Here is a 14,999-nt window from a genome sequence, read left to right as displayed (position 1 = left end):
GGGGCAGCCACTCCCCAGAGGGGCGCAGGTCCAGCTGTTTGGCGGCAATTCGGGGGACAGTCCCTCACTCCTGCTGGGAGCGAAGGACCTCCCGCTGAATTGCCGCCGCAGATCGGGATCGCAGCTTTTTTTTTTTTTTGGCCAACCCTGGAGCCGGCCCTGCCGCCAGTACTGCCTGGAGAGGTCGCTCATGGCCCTACCCGGCGGCACCCCCGGCGCGGCGGCGCCGCACAGCAGCGGCCCGAGGCAGCAGAGCAGGAGCGGGAGCCCAGCCCCGCGCGCCATGGCCGCAGGGAGGCGGCGAGCCGGACTCCCCCAGCGCTGAGCGCACTTCCCGGCCAGCGGAGTTGCGGCCAGCGGGGGTGGGGCCAGCTCGCCCACGCGGCCGAGGGCCGCCCCGGGGACTTGCACGGGCCGCCCCCAGGGAGCGCCCCAGCGGGGCCCCGGCTGCCACCGCGCCCATCGCCCTGGCAGGGCCAGGCCTCCTGGCTCCAGCCGCTGCCAGTCCCCAGCCAGCGCAGCGCGGCTCGGCCGTTTGCACAGGGGCGATCGCACAGAGCACCGCGGGGCCACCTGCTCTGCAGCCCCGCGCAAGCCGTACTTACAGCCCGCTGGCCTGGCCCCTGCTGCAACCCCCGGGACCCCAGGCAACTGGGACAATCCCACGTTGTGCTTCCCTGCTGCTCAGGCTAGCATTGGTTCCTCGCGGGGTGGGGTGAAAAGCTGCCCCCTTTCACCACAGTGGGGTTCCCCAGGCAACACTAGATCTAAGACAGCCAAGTCCCATTGACCCAGCCCACAGGGCTCCTGCACAGAGGAGATGCTCTACAGTCTGGGCACTTACTCCTCTGGGTATCCTACTGATGTGCAATACGATCCTGAGGCTTTAACGGCTGCTTTGCAGAATGATAGGGCCAGATCCTGACATCAGCTGGGATTCCTGGGAACATGAATTTTGGGAAGAAGGGGCCTCTGTTACATTCATCGTTTCCTAGCTGCATCTGTCCCAGCACATTCTAGAGTAGTGGTATACAGTATAATATACAGACAGCCCACACAACACACCCAATCTTAGCTGGTCCAAGAAGAAGGAGCCCCCATCACATAAACCCTCCCCCTTAAGGCTAGCCTGGCCTGTGCTTTTACAGAAAGGAGATTCTAGGATTGCAAATAAAGCAAGACTTTAATAGTGGAGAAAAACGGGGGCAGTTAGAAATGCAGCCTGGAGACTGAGTCTGTGAATAGCGACCAATCATTTATAAATCCAGGTGCTGTCTGACACAGCCTAGTGAGTGGTGAGAGACTAGCACCTATATTTAGTGAGGACTAGGAGAGGACAAGTTCAAGTTCACTTTATTCCAGTCCTTCCCATCATCCACTCCTGCCCCTCCATAGTTTAGAGCCTGAGATTCAATCCCTAACCATGGAATGAAGATTAAGCACATCCAACTGCTCATGAAGTACAACAGTCAGTTTTTAAATAAGCTTGGCAATTCATTCATTTCAGAGGTTAGACACCAGACCAATTCCAAAGTGAGAAAGCCATCCAGTGGAATACAAGGCCATCTAGAGGTTGATACAAATATTACAAACTGTGGTCACAATCTACAGGGATTGTCCTGTGGGTTGGAAAGAAAACCTTCCCATTATGCAGATCAGCCTAGAGAAATATAATTGTCCCTTTGGGCTTTAAAAATCTATGAAACCTTAACACTTCTAACCCTCTGCCTAAAATAATGAGCACTGATTTAAAGCTAACCTGCCTATGACTTAGGGCTTTTCTACACACAAAGTTGAACTAGTTTAACTAAAATAGGTTTAAAAACTTGTTGGTTTGGTTACACTAGTTCAAAAACCCTGTGTGGATACATTTTAAACATGGCTTATATTGATTTAACTCCATTTGGTAAGGAACTGACTTCAATTAAGTTGATATAAGCCAAGTTTAAAATGTATCCACACAGGGTTTTTGAACTAGTGTAACCAAACCAACAAGTTTTTAAACCTATTTTAGTTAAACTAGTTCAAAAACCCTGTGTGGATACATTTTAAACTTGGCTTATATCAACTTAATTGAAGTCAGTTCCTTACCAAATGGAGTTAAATCAATATAAGCCATTTTTAAACTAATTGAAGTATCTGCCTCAACTCAACTACATCTGAAGAAGTGAGGTTCTTACCCACAAAAGCTTATGCTCCCAATACTTCTGTTAGTCTTAAAGGTGCCACAGGACCCTCTGTTGCTTTTTACAGATTCAGACTAACACAGCTACCCCTCTGATACTTGACATCAATTTTAAAAACACCCTTAATTAAACTGGTGCAACTGTGTCTAGACAAGACCTTAGATTGAGAAACATCTGCATGAGAAGGAAGAAACTCACTAAAAATAACATTCCCAGAACACAGAGTTTTCAGATTCTAAAGGAAAAGAAAGTTTGCAAATGCAAATTCGGGGGGGGGGGGGAATAAAATGGTTAACTGACCATCAATACATGGTTCCATGGTACTCAGGCAGATCTGATAGGTCACCAGCTCAGGCATCACAGCAGAATCCAGGTTGCTGCAGAGGGGTTGCATTTCACAGGAACTTAAAGAGAAGAATGACTGCTTTCCAGCAACCTGCTGACTGTGCACCTATTAACCAGGTTAAGAGATGGGCCAATATGCTAAATATTATAGGACAATACACACTGGTTTATCTGGCCTGGGGGACATCCAAAACTGTCAGCTAACCAGGTGTTCCAGATAAACAGAAGGGCTGTTCTGAGCTAGTTTCACTGCATGTAGCCCTATGTTAATCACCCGCTAATAGCTTCTCAATTAGCCTCCATGTGCCAATGGCTTTCTACTTTTATGCTTAATACTTTACTAAAGAGTAAAACACCCCCTGTTTATTAAAACACCAAAAATTATTAAAGTTATATTTACAGTGGTTTTAAATACAATTTTAGTGTCAATTCTATTTGCAGGGCTTAAAGAAAGTTTGTCATATATATATATATATATATATATATATATATATATATTACACACACACACACACACACACAATGTTGTTAAAATAGCACTGAAATTCAATGAACAGAGGCCTAGATGTGATCTTACTTCATTAATCAACAAGGGGGGGGGGGGGGTAGAGAGTGCTGCAGCTATGCTGCTGTCGAAACAGTGTAGACCTTTCCTACAGCAACAGAAAGGGGTTTTCCATCAACGTAGGCAATCCACTTCCCCAAATGGTGGGAGCTAGCTCATGATCTGGCCACACTAAGGGTAGGTCTACACTTACCTCCGGGTCCAGCGGTAAGCAATCGATCTTCTGGGATCGATTTATCGCGTCTTGTCTAGACGCAATAAATCGATCCCGGATCAATCCCGGAAGTGCTCACCATCCACGCCGGTACTCCAGCTCGGCGAGAGGAATACGCGGCATCGACGGGGGAGCCTGCCTGCCGTCTCTGGACCCGCAGTAAGTTCGAACTAAGGTACTTGGAATTCAGCTACGTTATTAACATAGCTGAATTTGCGTACCTTAGTTCGAAGTGGGGGGTTAGTGTGGACCAGGCCTAAGGGTATGTCTACACTACGGGATTACTCCGAATGTACAGAATTCGATTTTTGGCAACTGATTGTATAAAGTCGAGTGTATGCGGCCACACTAAGCACATTAATTCGGCAGTGTGCATCCATGTACCGAGGCTAGCGTCGACTTCCAGAGCGTTGCACTGTGAGTAGCTATCCCATAGTTCCCGCAGTCTCCTCCGCCCATTGGAATTCTGGGTTGAGATCCCAAAGCCTGATGGGGCCAAAAACAGGGTCGCGGGTGGTTCTGGGTCATGCAATTATACCAGATTACTTGCTACTAGCATGGTGTGGTCAAGTGTCCTACCATGGAGGACAGAATAAGGCTGCCCTGCCCAGAAACCTTGTGGAAAGGCTTTTGGAGTACCTCCAGGAGAGCTTCATGGAGATGTCCCTGGAGGATTTCCACTCCATCCCCAGACAAGTTCACAGACTTCTCCAGACACTGTACTGGCCGAGAATGCATCCCAAGTCCTCAGGGCAAATCAATCTTTAAAAAACGCTTGCTTTTAAACTATGTTTTATATTTACAAAGGGACACTCACCAGAGGTCCGTTCCATGGCCTCATTTTCTGGGATAATGCCTTGGGAGGGTTGGGAGGGTACTTCAGTGAGGCTGAGAAAAAGATCCTGGCTGTTGGGGAGAAGGGAGAACTGTGTGCTCTCTGCAAGCTCGTCCTCCTCCTCCTCCTGCTCCTCATCTTCCCCGTCCGCAGAATCCTCAGGCATGGCTGAGATTACCCCGTCCTCGGAATCCACAGTCAGAGGTGGGGTAGTAGTGGCGCGCCCCCCCCCCAGAATTGCATGCAGCTCAGCATAGAAGCGGCATGTCTGTGGCTCTGCCCCCGACCTTCTGTTTGCTTCTTTGGTTTTCTGGTAGGCTTGTCTAAGCTCCTTAATTTTCATGCGGCATTGATATGAGTCCCTATTGTGGCCTCTCTCCATCATACGCTTGGAGATTTTTTCAAATGTTTTGGCATTTCGTCTTTTGGAATGTAGTTCTACTAACACGGAATCCTCTCCCCATATAGCGATCAGATCCAGTACCTCCTGTATGGTCCATGCTGGTGCTCTTTTTTGATTCTCGGACTGCATAGTCACCTGTGCTCTCCTCGCTGGGCAAACAGGAAATGAAATTCAAAAGTTTGTGAGGCTTTTCCTGTCTACCTGGCCAGCGCATCCGAGTTCAGATTGCTGTCCAGAGCGGTCACAGGGGTGCACTGTGGGATAGCTCCCAGAAGCCAATAGTGTCAATTGCGGCCACACTAACCCTAATTCAAAACGACAATGTCGATTTCAGCCCTACTCCCCTCATTGGGGAGGAGTACAGAAATAGATTTTAAGAGCCCTTTATGTCGAAGTAAATGGCTTCATTGTGTGGACGGGTGCAGGGTTAATTTGATTTAACGCTGCTAAATTCAACCTAAACTCGTAGTGTAGACCAGGCCCAAGTCCGAGCCTTAGGGAGACAAGGGACTTTCCTGACTCTCTCTTTACTCCCTTCTCTGAGAAGGGCTTCTAGCCACAATAGGAATTTGTAGCTAGTCATAAATAGCTGCCAATTTAATGCATGTGTCGCTGACTGCTGTGTGTACTGGTCTAATGATGCAATACAGAACAATTGCTCCTTTCCTGATGCAGACCCTTGGGGTGCATTTTCTAATGCCAAAACATTTGCATTTGGGAGACCACTTGAACATGTGTGCATTCCTTTGAAGAGTCCATTGCAGATACATTTCCTTGGCCACGCCTCTCCTAACCTGAACAGCTATTTTGCAAACACATTCCACGTAGCCCCTCTCTTAAAAATGCACTACCAGCACCCACTTTTGAAGAAACTACCACCAAATATAGTAGCACAACACAAAGTTTAAGCCACTGTGTGTTGGGAAACCAGAGCAAGAGAGACTTAAACAATCCATCAATGTTTTATTAAAATTTTTATTCACACAATGTTTCTTTATGCAGAGTTTGTCCCTGGGGAACACAAAGAGAAAGTCAGGATTGCATTTGTTTTCTCTTCTTACTAACAACCTTCATTTGTGCAGCTGCTCCCCGGGGCAATCCTCTGGCAGCTCCAAGACAGGTGTTTGTTTCCAGCTCCAGCTGCCACAGCAAATAAGTTACCATCTTAATAAATTATTATTTTTTAATTGAAGTTTGTTTGGCAAGACACACTCCAGTTCATTACATGCCGTTAGAAGAGCAAATTAGAGTGTTTCCTCCACCCTGTTTGCCGACTCAGGCAGGAGATAAATAAAACTAGGCTAATAAAGCTCGACTTAATTAGTTCTTGATTTCTGCACCGTGACTATTAACACCCCCAGAACATCTGGGGCCAGTCATGTACCGCGTGTGCATCTGTAGACTGTGACAACTGGAATAAGAGGGCATCATGAAAATCTCAATGACAAAGCCTAGCATCTCTTACAAATGAGGGATGCCAATTTTTAAAGGTACAAGACAGACCCCACTGGCATAAGGATGCCATTTTTATTTCTACTTTGGGGTAGCCTAGCTTTAGGTAAGAAAGGACACAGTGTTTCTCTCTGTTAGCCTCATGTCCAGCCCTGAGCAGGCTCTTCCAATGACCTTCACAGGTAACATGTCATAACATCCCTGTATTTCCTGCTTCCACCCTTCTCCAAAGTTGCCTATTCACCCCTTTTCCATTTATTGTTAACCAAAATGCAGTGCTTTAATTCTCTGACGGTCACAGTGCGGGAAAGCAGGCTAGTAAATCTCAACTCACTTTTCACTCTGGAAGCCAGAGAGAAAGCAAACAAAGCTCTTTACACTAATTTCATTTTGTGGCAAGATCATAGTTTTAAACAAAAACCCACCACCAAATGCAAATGAGCAACTGTAAATTAAAATCCCAATCCCACCCAACATACTTGACTCTTCCCGCACCATCAGATGTCATGGCTTATGCTTCAAAACAAACAGGAAGAACAGATTTGTGAGATCATGCAAGCCACACCATTCATTATTCTTCTCTCATTGAATAAGTTATCTTCGGTTTCACAGTAAATATTTAATGCCAATGCACACCAACAAAGCTTAATTCTGCTACCCTCACTCATTCCAAATAGTACCTTACTCCACAAGTAGCCCCACTGAAATCAGTAAGACTACTCACAGAATAAGGCACTAGTGGGATGAATGAGGGTGACAGAAGAGTGCTCTCAAAGATGGAGAAAAGAGCCAACACTCCCCATGCACGCTCACAATAAAATAGTTTATGCTGAAGCAGTTCTGCTCTGATGGAAGCTGGAGGAACAGTTCACACATAGTAGGAAAGAACTCACTGACCAAATGAAGTTTGCCTTTGAAGAGTGAATTCAGTGCTCGTGAAACTGGAATGATAGGCACTAGTTTAAAGTCAGGTATACTGCCAACAAGTATTATACAAAATTCTCTCTCAGCTGTCAATGCACTTCAGTCCTTTCCTGTAGCACCCACTACTATTCCAGTCCTAAGGCTATGTGTGTAGCAGGTTTGTGACATGGATGATGGCCCAGAGGGGAACTAGAACAAGACCAGACTCTTTCATTTATGCTCTAAATGAGCCCAGCTCCTCTCGGGAGATAAGCGTCATCAGGCATTAGTCTATTAACAGCAGCATCTGCAGTTCCTCAGGACAGGTTGTGTAAACACCCCATCTTGAATAAAACTAATTGCATTTTCAAAGTAATCTCCTCCACTTATACCTGCTAGATTGGCTATGGCAGCAGGTGCATCAGCTAGAACACGGAGTTACTTTTTATTTCTATTCTACCTTGCTGCATTTCATGAGGATAAACACCTGCAACAGAAAGGACAATCTCCAACTGCCAGCCACACCATGGCAAAGCCAAAGAGATTTTTAAATCGGCAATTAGAACGGATTTAAAGAAAGAAATAAACAAATCATAGGAGGCCAGGGAAAGCACAGAAATGGAGATCAACTTGCTGCACTTTGTCTTGTATCATCTAACGTAGTGCATACAAAAGCATCCCCCCAACCCTGCTATTTCTAGGAGGAAGCTTGAATAAGATTATTGATCCTTTTGTGTACCATATTAGCTACACACATCAAACTGATGCAAGGCCAGTAGATGTGGGAGTGTATTGAAAAAAATCCTCTTGCTTCTGGAGCCATGGATTTAAATAATCAATTTATCATAAAGGATGAGTTTTGTGGCCTCAAGCTAGTCTATAACAGTTTGAAATCTCTGCTAGAGGATGACACAAGACCAACAGAAGAGGAGAGCTTCAAATCAAAACTGAGGTGCATTGATAAATGCACAGGAACATGTGCATAGAACTCCTCCATCATACCCTTTTATAGGCAGCACGTATTTTTCATGAGCATCAAGTTTGCCATACAAAAAATGCCCCACAAACTAACACATGGTAGAATTCCAAGACAACCATCAGAGAACCAGTATATCACAGCATGAATTATAGAGGAGCAGTTGGGAAAAGGAAAGAGGCCAACTGAAGTTGCTCAGTTTAAGAGCTCTGCCACAAAAGTCAATGTCTGGCCTTCTACAAAACCAACAGCACTGAGAACTGTGATTGCCAATGGGAGTGGTGGGGATTAAGCCCTTCAACGGCACAGGCACAGCAGCCAATACTTTCTGTAATCCTCAGGCTCTTTGTTCACAGCTATTGGCTATCTGTGTAGTTCAGCAAGAAGCCTGTTCCTAGTTTGTATTACATACTCTGCTCACCCCATTTATAGGGCCTACTGTAAGAAGAATGATCTGGCTAAGCGGAATCTGCTCTGAGAACTGATTTTATCCTGCTTCTCAGCTAGAACACAAAGATAATTTGGTTAATGTGGACATAGAATCATGGGGATATCTGCTCTGCTATATTCCCTATGTACAGATAGTAGTGCTGGTCCATGTAGTAATTTCTTGGGGAACAGATATTAATCATCAGCCATTGGATGGATCTTACTGATGTAAAAAAAAGCTTGCCATCTCCTCACCTTCCAATTGCATGGATGGATTTTCACTAGCACTTCATATGTGATGATGCTTCAATGTTATCACTGAAGCAGATCCCTCTTTCCAGCATCTTATTAATGAGAAGATAGCTGAGCAGCAGACACACCATCTCCCACCCCTATTGGTGTTTGCAAGAACATTCTACCCCAGTAGGGGGCACTAAGGGGCACTATTAATTATTTATTTACCACTTCCTCTTTTTTTAAAGAGGCAGTAAAATGCCTAACCAGCTCACAGCTGATTATATACAACCCTGAATTGGACTAAAACCTCATAAGAGCATATTAAGAGTGGGTGGCTGTGGAAAGAGAATGGGGAGGGGACCGTAGTGTTCCATCTCCATTGTCCCCTCTAGAACCAGCCCACGTATTACTGTTTGAATTCCACTCTCTTTTTCATTAACACCAGCAGTTGTGTTTTCCCAGTGCAACGTCCACTGCCAACAATGGACACACCACGACGGCGAAGCTGCCACTGTGGCTACAGGGCTGTCCACGGGCTCCCAAACTCTCCACCTTCTCTAGCTGCTGTCAGCCAAAGATAAAGATCACCACCACTTTTTTCCCTGGCTCAGGAGCGTTTCCATTCATTTCCAGTCCATCCTGGGCACAGCCATTCAGAACCAATTGTGCTGTTTTTCTATCATTTGTTTTTTAAAAAAGGAGTTTCCATCTGTTTTCCATGAAAGTTACAAATGGGAGAGTGTCATCCTGTCTTCCACCAGCACAATGTCTGGACCAAACTGGTCTGTGCACTGTTTCACTGTAGCCAGGATGCTCAGGAGCCGCTGGTCCATGGCATCCAAGTGAGGGTCGGAGAGCACTGGTGAGATGGGGTCATGAGACATGGCAGTCTTTAAGGCAGACTTCAGCACTCCACTCTTCAGGTAGTTCAGTCTGTTCCAGGTGGAAACCCGGATGCTGGAAAAGAAAGATGAGCACACATCATACTGGTGCACACAGGCTTCCAGTCTAAGGTCCCATCAGCACTACCATATAGCTGCTCTGTTGAGGAGTCCAGTTACAACATGATTATGCCTACATAGATGGGAGCAAATTATAACTGGGTATCTCTCCCCACTACCAAATATGATTGTAACTGTAACATAATCAAGACCTAAAATGTTGGTAGCAGATGAAGGTGAAGGGAAAATGATCTAATACATTGCAATTCTTCTAAGAATTGCTACATGAAAGCTCCTGACAGGAAGAGCGCAGCTAGGTCAGTCTGAAGGCCTCCCACACAGAGCTGGAGAAGGGAACAGAGTGAGAGGTCTGACTACTAACCCAAAACAATTCTTTACTCCAGTCAGAACTTCATCAACCAACAATCAGTCATGGATGAGAAAAGAGTCAGATGATTAACCTTCCCTACCATGTTCTTTCTACTTCGCCATTTAATCTTTTCACACTATCGCATTTGAACTGTTTTCTTCTGGGGAATCTCCTGGGAATCCTCCCATCAAAGTTGCATGTTGCAGCAATTTGCCACAGCTGATGTCCTGACTCACCTAGCTCCCTTTGGAGTGCATCATTGTCACTGAGTGTTAGGGGAGGGTGGTGTCACCCATGTTACAGGGTACTCCCTATCCCCAGGGGAAGCTGTGAATTCTGCAGTCAAAACAATTGCAACAGATTTTAGCACATTCACATGGCTACCATAGAACATTCTGTTTACAGGCTTCCCTGCCTAGAGGTGTGAGCTGTCCATGGACCACCTGGGCTCAGTGAGAATGAAGACCAGAAGAGCAGGGAGCTGTTCAATCTTCTGCAAGGATGGAAGGGGAATTGCCTCTGGAAACCTCTCCTCTAGGACTGTGTTTGGAGGAACTCGAAACAGAGGACACAGACTCCAAAGGAGCCACACAAAACAAGAAAAAGAAAACATTTTAAAAAATTACTAGGGAAAGCTAAGGAAATTTTTAATCATTTTTTAAAAGCATTTCTATTTACTTACTTCATGCTCCTGTTGAAATTTCAGTTTTCTGCAGACTTTAGTGTGCTACAGAAACCAGAGGTGTTACAAAAGAAGGTAGGTCAAATGTACTGTAGTATTTAGGGGCTGTATTGGCTGTACTTGCAATCTGAGGAGCTGAGCTTCCGTACTCTGCAAAGCTCCTGGTTTCCACAGACTCCGAAGAATTCAGGAGACAAGCCGAACCCTCGAGGGGCAGCTCAAGGAACTCTCAATAGACTGGCCTATTTTAAAAAGTGATGTGATTTTCATTTCTCCGTTTGCGTTGCCCTGATGTAGCACAGTCATGTAAACTACTGCACCGATTTCCTTTGTTTGGGTTTTTTAAGTGCTCATGCAACATACAGCCTATTTGTTAACTGGACAAGGAAAGCAGAGCCCACAAAAGCAAAGAAAGGCTTGCCTCGTCAGGTAAGCATAGGGCCACAGAACCCAGAAATCAACAGGTTGCAGGAGACAAAAAATGAAAAAAGCAGGATGGGGGTGCAGGTCACAGGGACAAAATGAGGGATTCAGAGTGGGACAGTGAACAGAGAATCCCAGACAACGCCCTCTGCTCTAAGGAGTCAAGGGATACCCTGAAGAACTCTGCCTGGATGCATGCACAGACAAGGGACAAGAAAAAGGCCTCACAGAGAACACCCTTCCCTCTACGCAGCACAGTGACTAGCAGTTTTGAAGGCTCAAGTCCTCCATATAACCCAAAGCAAGAACCGCACAGGTAGCAGTGGTGCAAGCTTCCACACACTGCCTTGCCATTGTACCTCAACCCTCAGAAGGGACATCAGGAATGAGGGTGGTTTAGTTGCCATGCCTATCCAATCCTTGGCTTCTGTCAGTGAGAGTTCCAATGGTGATGCAAACATCTGTCCATCAGGAACTGGCCAGAGACCAGTTCATTTCATATAAGCCACTGAACAGCTGCAGATGGAAGCTACTTGTCATTACTGATCAAAGGTAAATTTGAACCAGTGACCTAAAAGAGTTCTGTGTATAACCTGCATGTCTCCAGGCTGTCAGAGGGCTTCAATGCTATGAATTTCAGTGTGCTCCTGATTTAGATTTGGCAATTGCGTACAAATAAACTCAATGGCTTCTCTGTGACTTACTTACATGCAGCACTGATAAAGAGGCGCTAGGATGCTTCTCTCATCCAGGGAGGGGTTTCCAAAACTGAAAAACAAATTAGAAGCAGGTGAGCCAGCTGAATACTCAGCACCCTTTCCGACCTCAGCAGATTCTGTAAGGAATTTGAAATCAATAACCAAACAATTCCACGCTCCAACAACTCAAATCAATGAAGCTAAAACATTCTCAGCCCATGACCAATTAGACATACAACTCCCAACAGTTTCTGTTAATGTACCCAACAAACAGCAGCAGCAGCTTTAGTTTTTATAGTTCTTTACCCTGCCAAGCCACCTCAAGGCTCTTTAAAAACAAGCTGTGAAGAAATTTAGTAATATAGCCCACATTGCTGAGCTAAGGGGGAAAAACACCTGGAATATCAGTTTAGACAAAGAATGAGAGTATCAGCTCCCTGACATTCCTGGACAGGGAATGAATTGAGGAACAGCCACCTGACACATGTAGATCCCCAAGTTGGCCAACCTCGAGCTGAAGGCCAGGGATATAAAATGCTGATCAATTCTAGCCCATCTAAACCTCACTATCACCCTTTCAGCTGGAGAACTGCCAAAAGGACTTCATAGTATATTTTGGGCTCCATTGAAATAGATGCCAAATAAACTTGCACAGAAGTTATTTTTCAGTCACTTATAAATTTAATTGAACAATTTCTTTACAAGCCTAACAGAGAGCCTGCTCCTTAACAAGGGAGCAAAATCTGGAGCTGTTTTATTCATCTGAGTTGCTAAGCATAAAAAAGCCTTAAAACATCAGAGTATTTTTTTACACTTCAGTAACTCGAAGACAGCTGAAGGGACTTGATTCAAAATGTCAGAAGAAATTCACTTCTAGGGCTGAGATGCCCCCAGAGGAAATTGTTTCAGAAGGATATGAGCATGTGAACACAGGTAGTTATAACGAAAGCACAGACATAACCCATCACTATCACCATCGCTATCCATTGACTAATACGTAACTCTCTCCCACTCTAATGCCAGGACATTTTAAAAAGCCACCATTTTTGTAGGATCCACCAAAAGACATCTGAGAGCAGCAGCAATTAACTAATATTCCTAAAGAGGAATACATCCCTGCTGGCATCATGGAAGGAGTCATTGAAGGGCTGATGCATAAACAGCAATGAAAATTAAACTGAGCCATGTTTATTTCAGACAGATTAGAAATACTCACAGTAAGAGAAAGGAGCAGGAGAACCCAATACTTAAAAGGGAAGAAAGGCCAAGAGTAACAAGAAGGAAATGGTATTTTCAAGCCTTCTAAGGGTCTGGCTAGATGATAAAAAAGGTGCTTTAAAATCAAGTTAGCTACCAATCATGGTAGTTCATTGGTAACTCAACTCCAAGGTTGTTTTCACTAAGTTAGGAAGTATTTTTAACGAGTGTTATCTAACGTACTAAGATCATAGTGTAGCAAAGTGATTCACCAGTTGGAGCACCTCACTGGGGCTACGAGCGGTGCTGCACAGTTTTATCCTTTAGTTGTCTCCGTTCACCTTGTGACTTATCTCTCATGCTGGGTCACCTACGGTCTCACCCTTTTGAAATAAACCAGTGTTTTCACCCAATAGTCCTGTGATAAATGAAGGGGGGGGGGCAGCTCCCTTTTATGAACAGCCAGCCAGCAAGTAGCTATAAAATCCCTCTTAGTAGCTGTTCTCTAATTGCTCTACCTGTAAAGGGTTAAAAAGTCTCACTGCTATGCATAGGTAAAAAGAAGTGAGTGGGTACCTGTCCAAAAGAGCCAATGGGAAGGCTAAAACTTTTAAAATTGAAACAAGACTCCCCTTTTGTCTGTCTGTGTTTGTTCTCCAGGGAGAGGTAGACAGGGCTGCAACTATGCTGTAAGAAGCTTGAGGCCAGGTATAAAAAAAGTCATTGGTATCATACCTAGAAACTACTCATTTGAAACCCCAGATATGTAAGTAGATCAGGAAATGTCTAGGAAGACACGATTAGGTTTATCTCTATTTCTTTATGGCTTGTGGACTCCTCTGTGCTAACCCCAGATGCTTTTGTTTTGCTTGTAACCTTTAAGCTGGACCTCAAGAAAGTTATTCTTGATGCTTAACCCTTGAAGTTTTTTTTTTTTTTTTAATCTAGCAAATGCCTAAGTTCCCAGATGATATTTTTATTAATAAAATTTACCTTTTTTTAAGAACAGAATTGAATGTGTGTGTCTTAAGAGGTTTGTGTACGTTGTTTAATTAGCTGGTGGAAACAGCTGATTTCCTCCCCCCCCCTTTTTTCTCAGCTCTTCCTCAGAGCGATGTGGAGGGGGATGGGGGGGAGGAGTTGGATTGGGTTTGAAAGGGCTTGAGGGTACCCCACAGGAAGGAATTCCCAAGTGTGCCTTCCTGGGTTCGCAAAGGGGTTTTGCATTTGGGTGGTGGCAGCGTTTACCAATCCAAGGTCAGAAAAAAGTTGTAACCTTGGAAGTTTAATACAAGCCTGGAGTGGCCAGTATTAATTTTTAGAGTCCTTGCATGACCCCACCTTCTGCACTCAAAGTGCCAGAGTGGGGAATCAGCCTTAACAAGTCCCCTCCAGCTACCACTTAAAAAACAAAAACAAAACAACCACCACCTTTTAATCCTAGTAAAGACAAACCCCAAAAGTAGAGTTTCACACCTTTAAAATAGAAGGGAAGCTTTGGTTACATAACCCCCTAATACAATTTTAAAGGTGTTAAAACTGTCTACACTAAGCCTATACCTATACTACAAGCTAGGAGTGTGATTCCCAGCCCACACAGACATACTTGTCCTAGCTCTCCCCTGAGCTAGCGCACTAAAAATAGTTGTGTAGCCAAGGTAGCACAGGCAGCAGCCACACAGGCTAGCCACGCCAAGTACATACATATGGAATTCAGGCTGTTTTGTACTTAGCACAGCTAGTCCCATGCCACCACTGCAGCTGCCCATGTTACCTCAGCTACACTACTATTTTTAGGACACTAGCTCAGATGAGAGATAGCACAAGTATGTCTACATGAGCTAGGAGCCTAACTGCCTCTTTTACTCTGTTTAGCCATGGTGGCTTTTTTTGGTACTCTTACTATGGTGTTTTTAAAACGTTTTCACACAGTTTGCAGGCATTTAACTCGTGACTGTTTGTATTAAAATCTGTTTAACTAGCTTCGTCATTTTTTGTGGAGTTCCCCTTTTTGAAGTTAAATGCTACTGTGGTGGGTTTCTTTGGTATTTCCTCCCTCCCCACCCTCACAAGGATGTTGAATTTAATTACATTTCAGTTGCTATTACCAAGCGATTCAGCTATATTCACCTCAAGAATTGTC

At 44.8% G+C, this 14,999-nt stretch overlaps 2 protein-coding genes across 11 annotated transcripts in view; both read right to left on the bottom strand.

The window, feature by feature from the left end:
• Window positions 1-368, bottom strand: part of TOR3A (torsin family 3 member A) — a 28,160-nt gene extending 27,792 nt beyond the window's left edge. For 2 of the 3 annotated variants that reach the window (XM_034778201.1, XM_034778203.1), the window contains exon 1: window positions 201-368. In XM_034778201.1, coding sequence (XP_034634092.1) covers window positions 201-285 — 85 coding nt within the window. In that variant the 5' untranslated portion in view covers window positions 286-368. The remainder of the gene's footprint in view (window positions 1-200) is intronic. The other variant, XM_034778202.1, reaches the window with a different exon arrangement.
• A 5,126-nt stretch (window positions 369-5,494) lies between these two features.
• Window positions 5,495-14,999, bottom strand: part of FAM20B (FAM20B glycosaminoglycan xylosylkinase) — a 44,674-nt gene continuing 35,169 nt past the window's right edge. For 3 of the 8 annotated variants that reach the window (XM_034778933.1, XM_034778934.1, XM_034778935.1), the window contains exons 7-9: window positions 11,670-11,729; window positions 10,300-10,431; window positions 5,495-9,502 (exon numbers count right to left, since the gene is read on the bottom strand). In XM_034778933.1, the coding sequence (XP_034634824.1) occupies window positions 9,271-9,502; window positions 10,300-10,431; window positions 11,670-11,729 (424 nt within the window). In that variant the 3' untranslated portion in view covers window positions 5,495-9,270. Of the gene's footprint in view, window positions 9,503-10,240; window positions 10,432-11,665; window positions 11,730-14,999 lie in introns of those variants that run through there. The other 5 variants (XM_034778937.1, XM_034778938.1, XM_034778936.1 and 2 more) reach the window with 5 other exon arrangements.

This window comes from Trachemys scripta, chromosome 8 (genome assembly GCF_013100865.1).
Source record: "Trachemys scripta elegans isolate TJP31775 chromosome 8, CAS_Tse_1.0, whole genome shotgun sequence".
NCBI lineage: Eukaryota > Metazoa > Chordata > Testudines > Emydidae > Trachemys > Trachemys scripta.
This window is presented reverse-complemented; position numbering and strand designations above follow the sequence as displayed.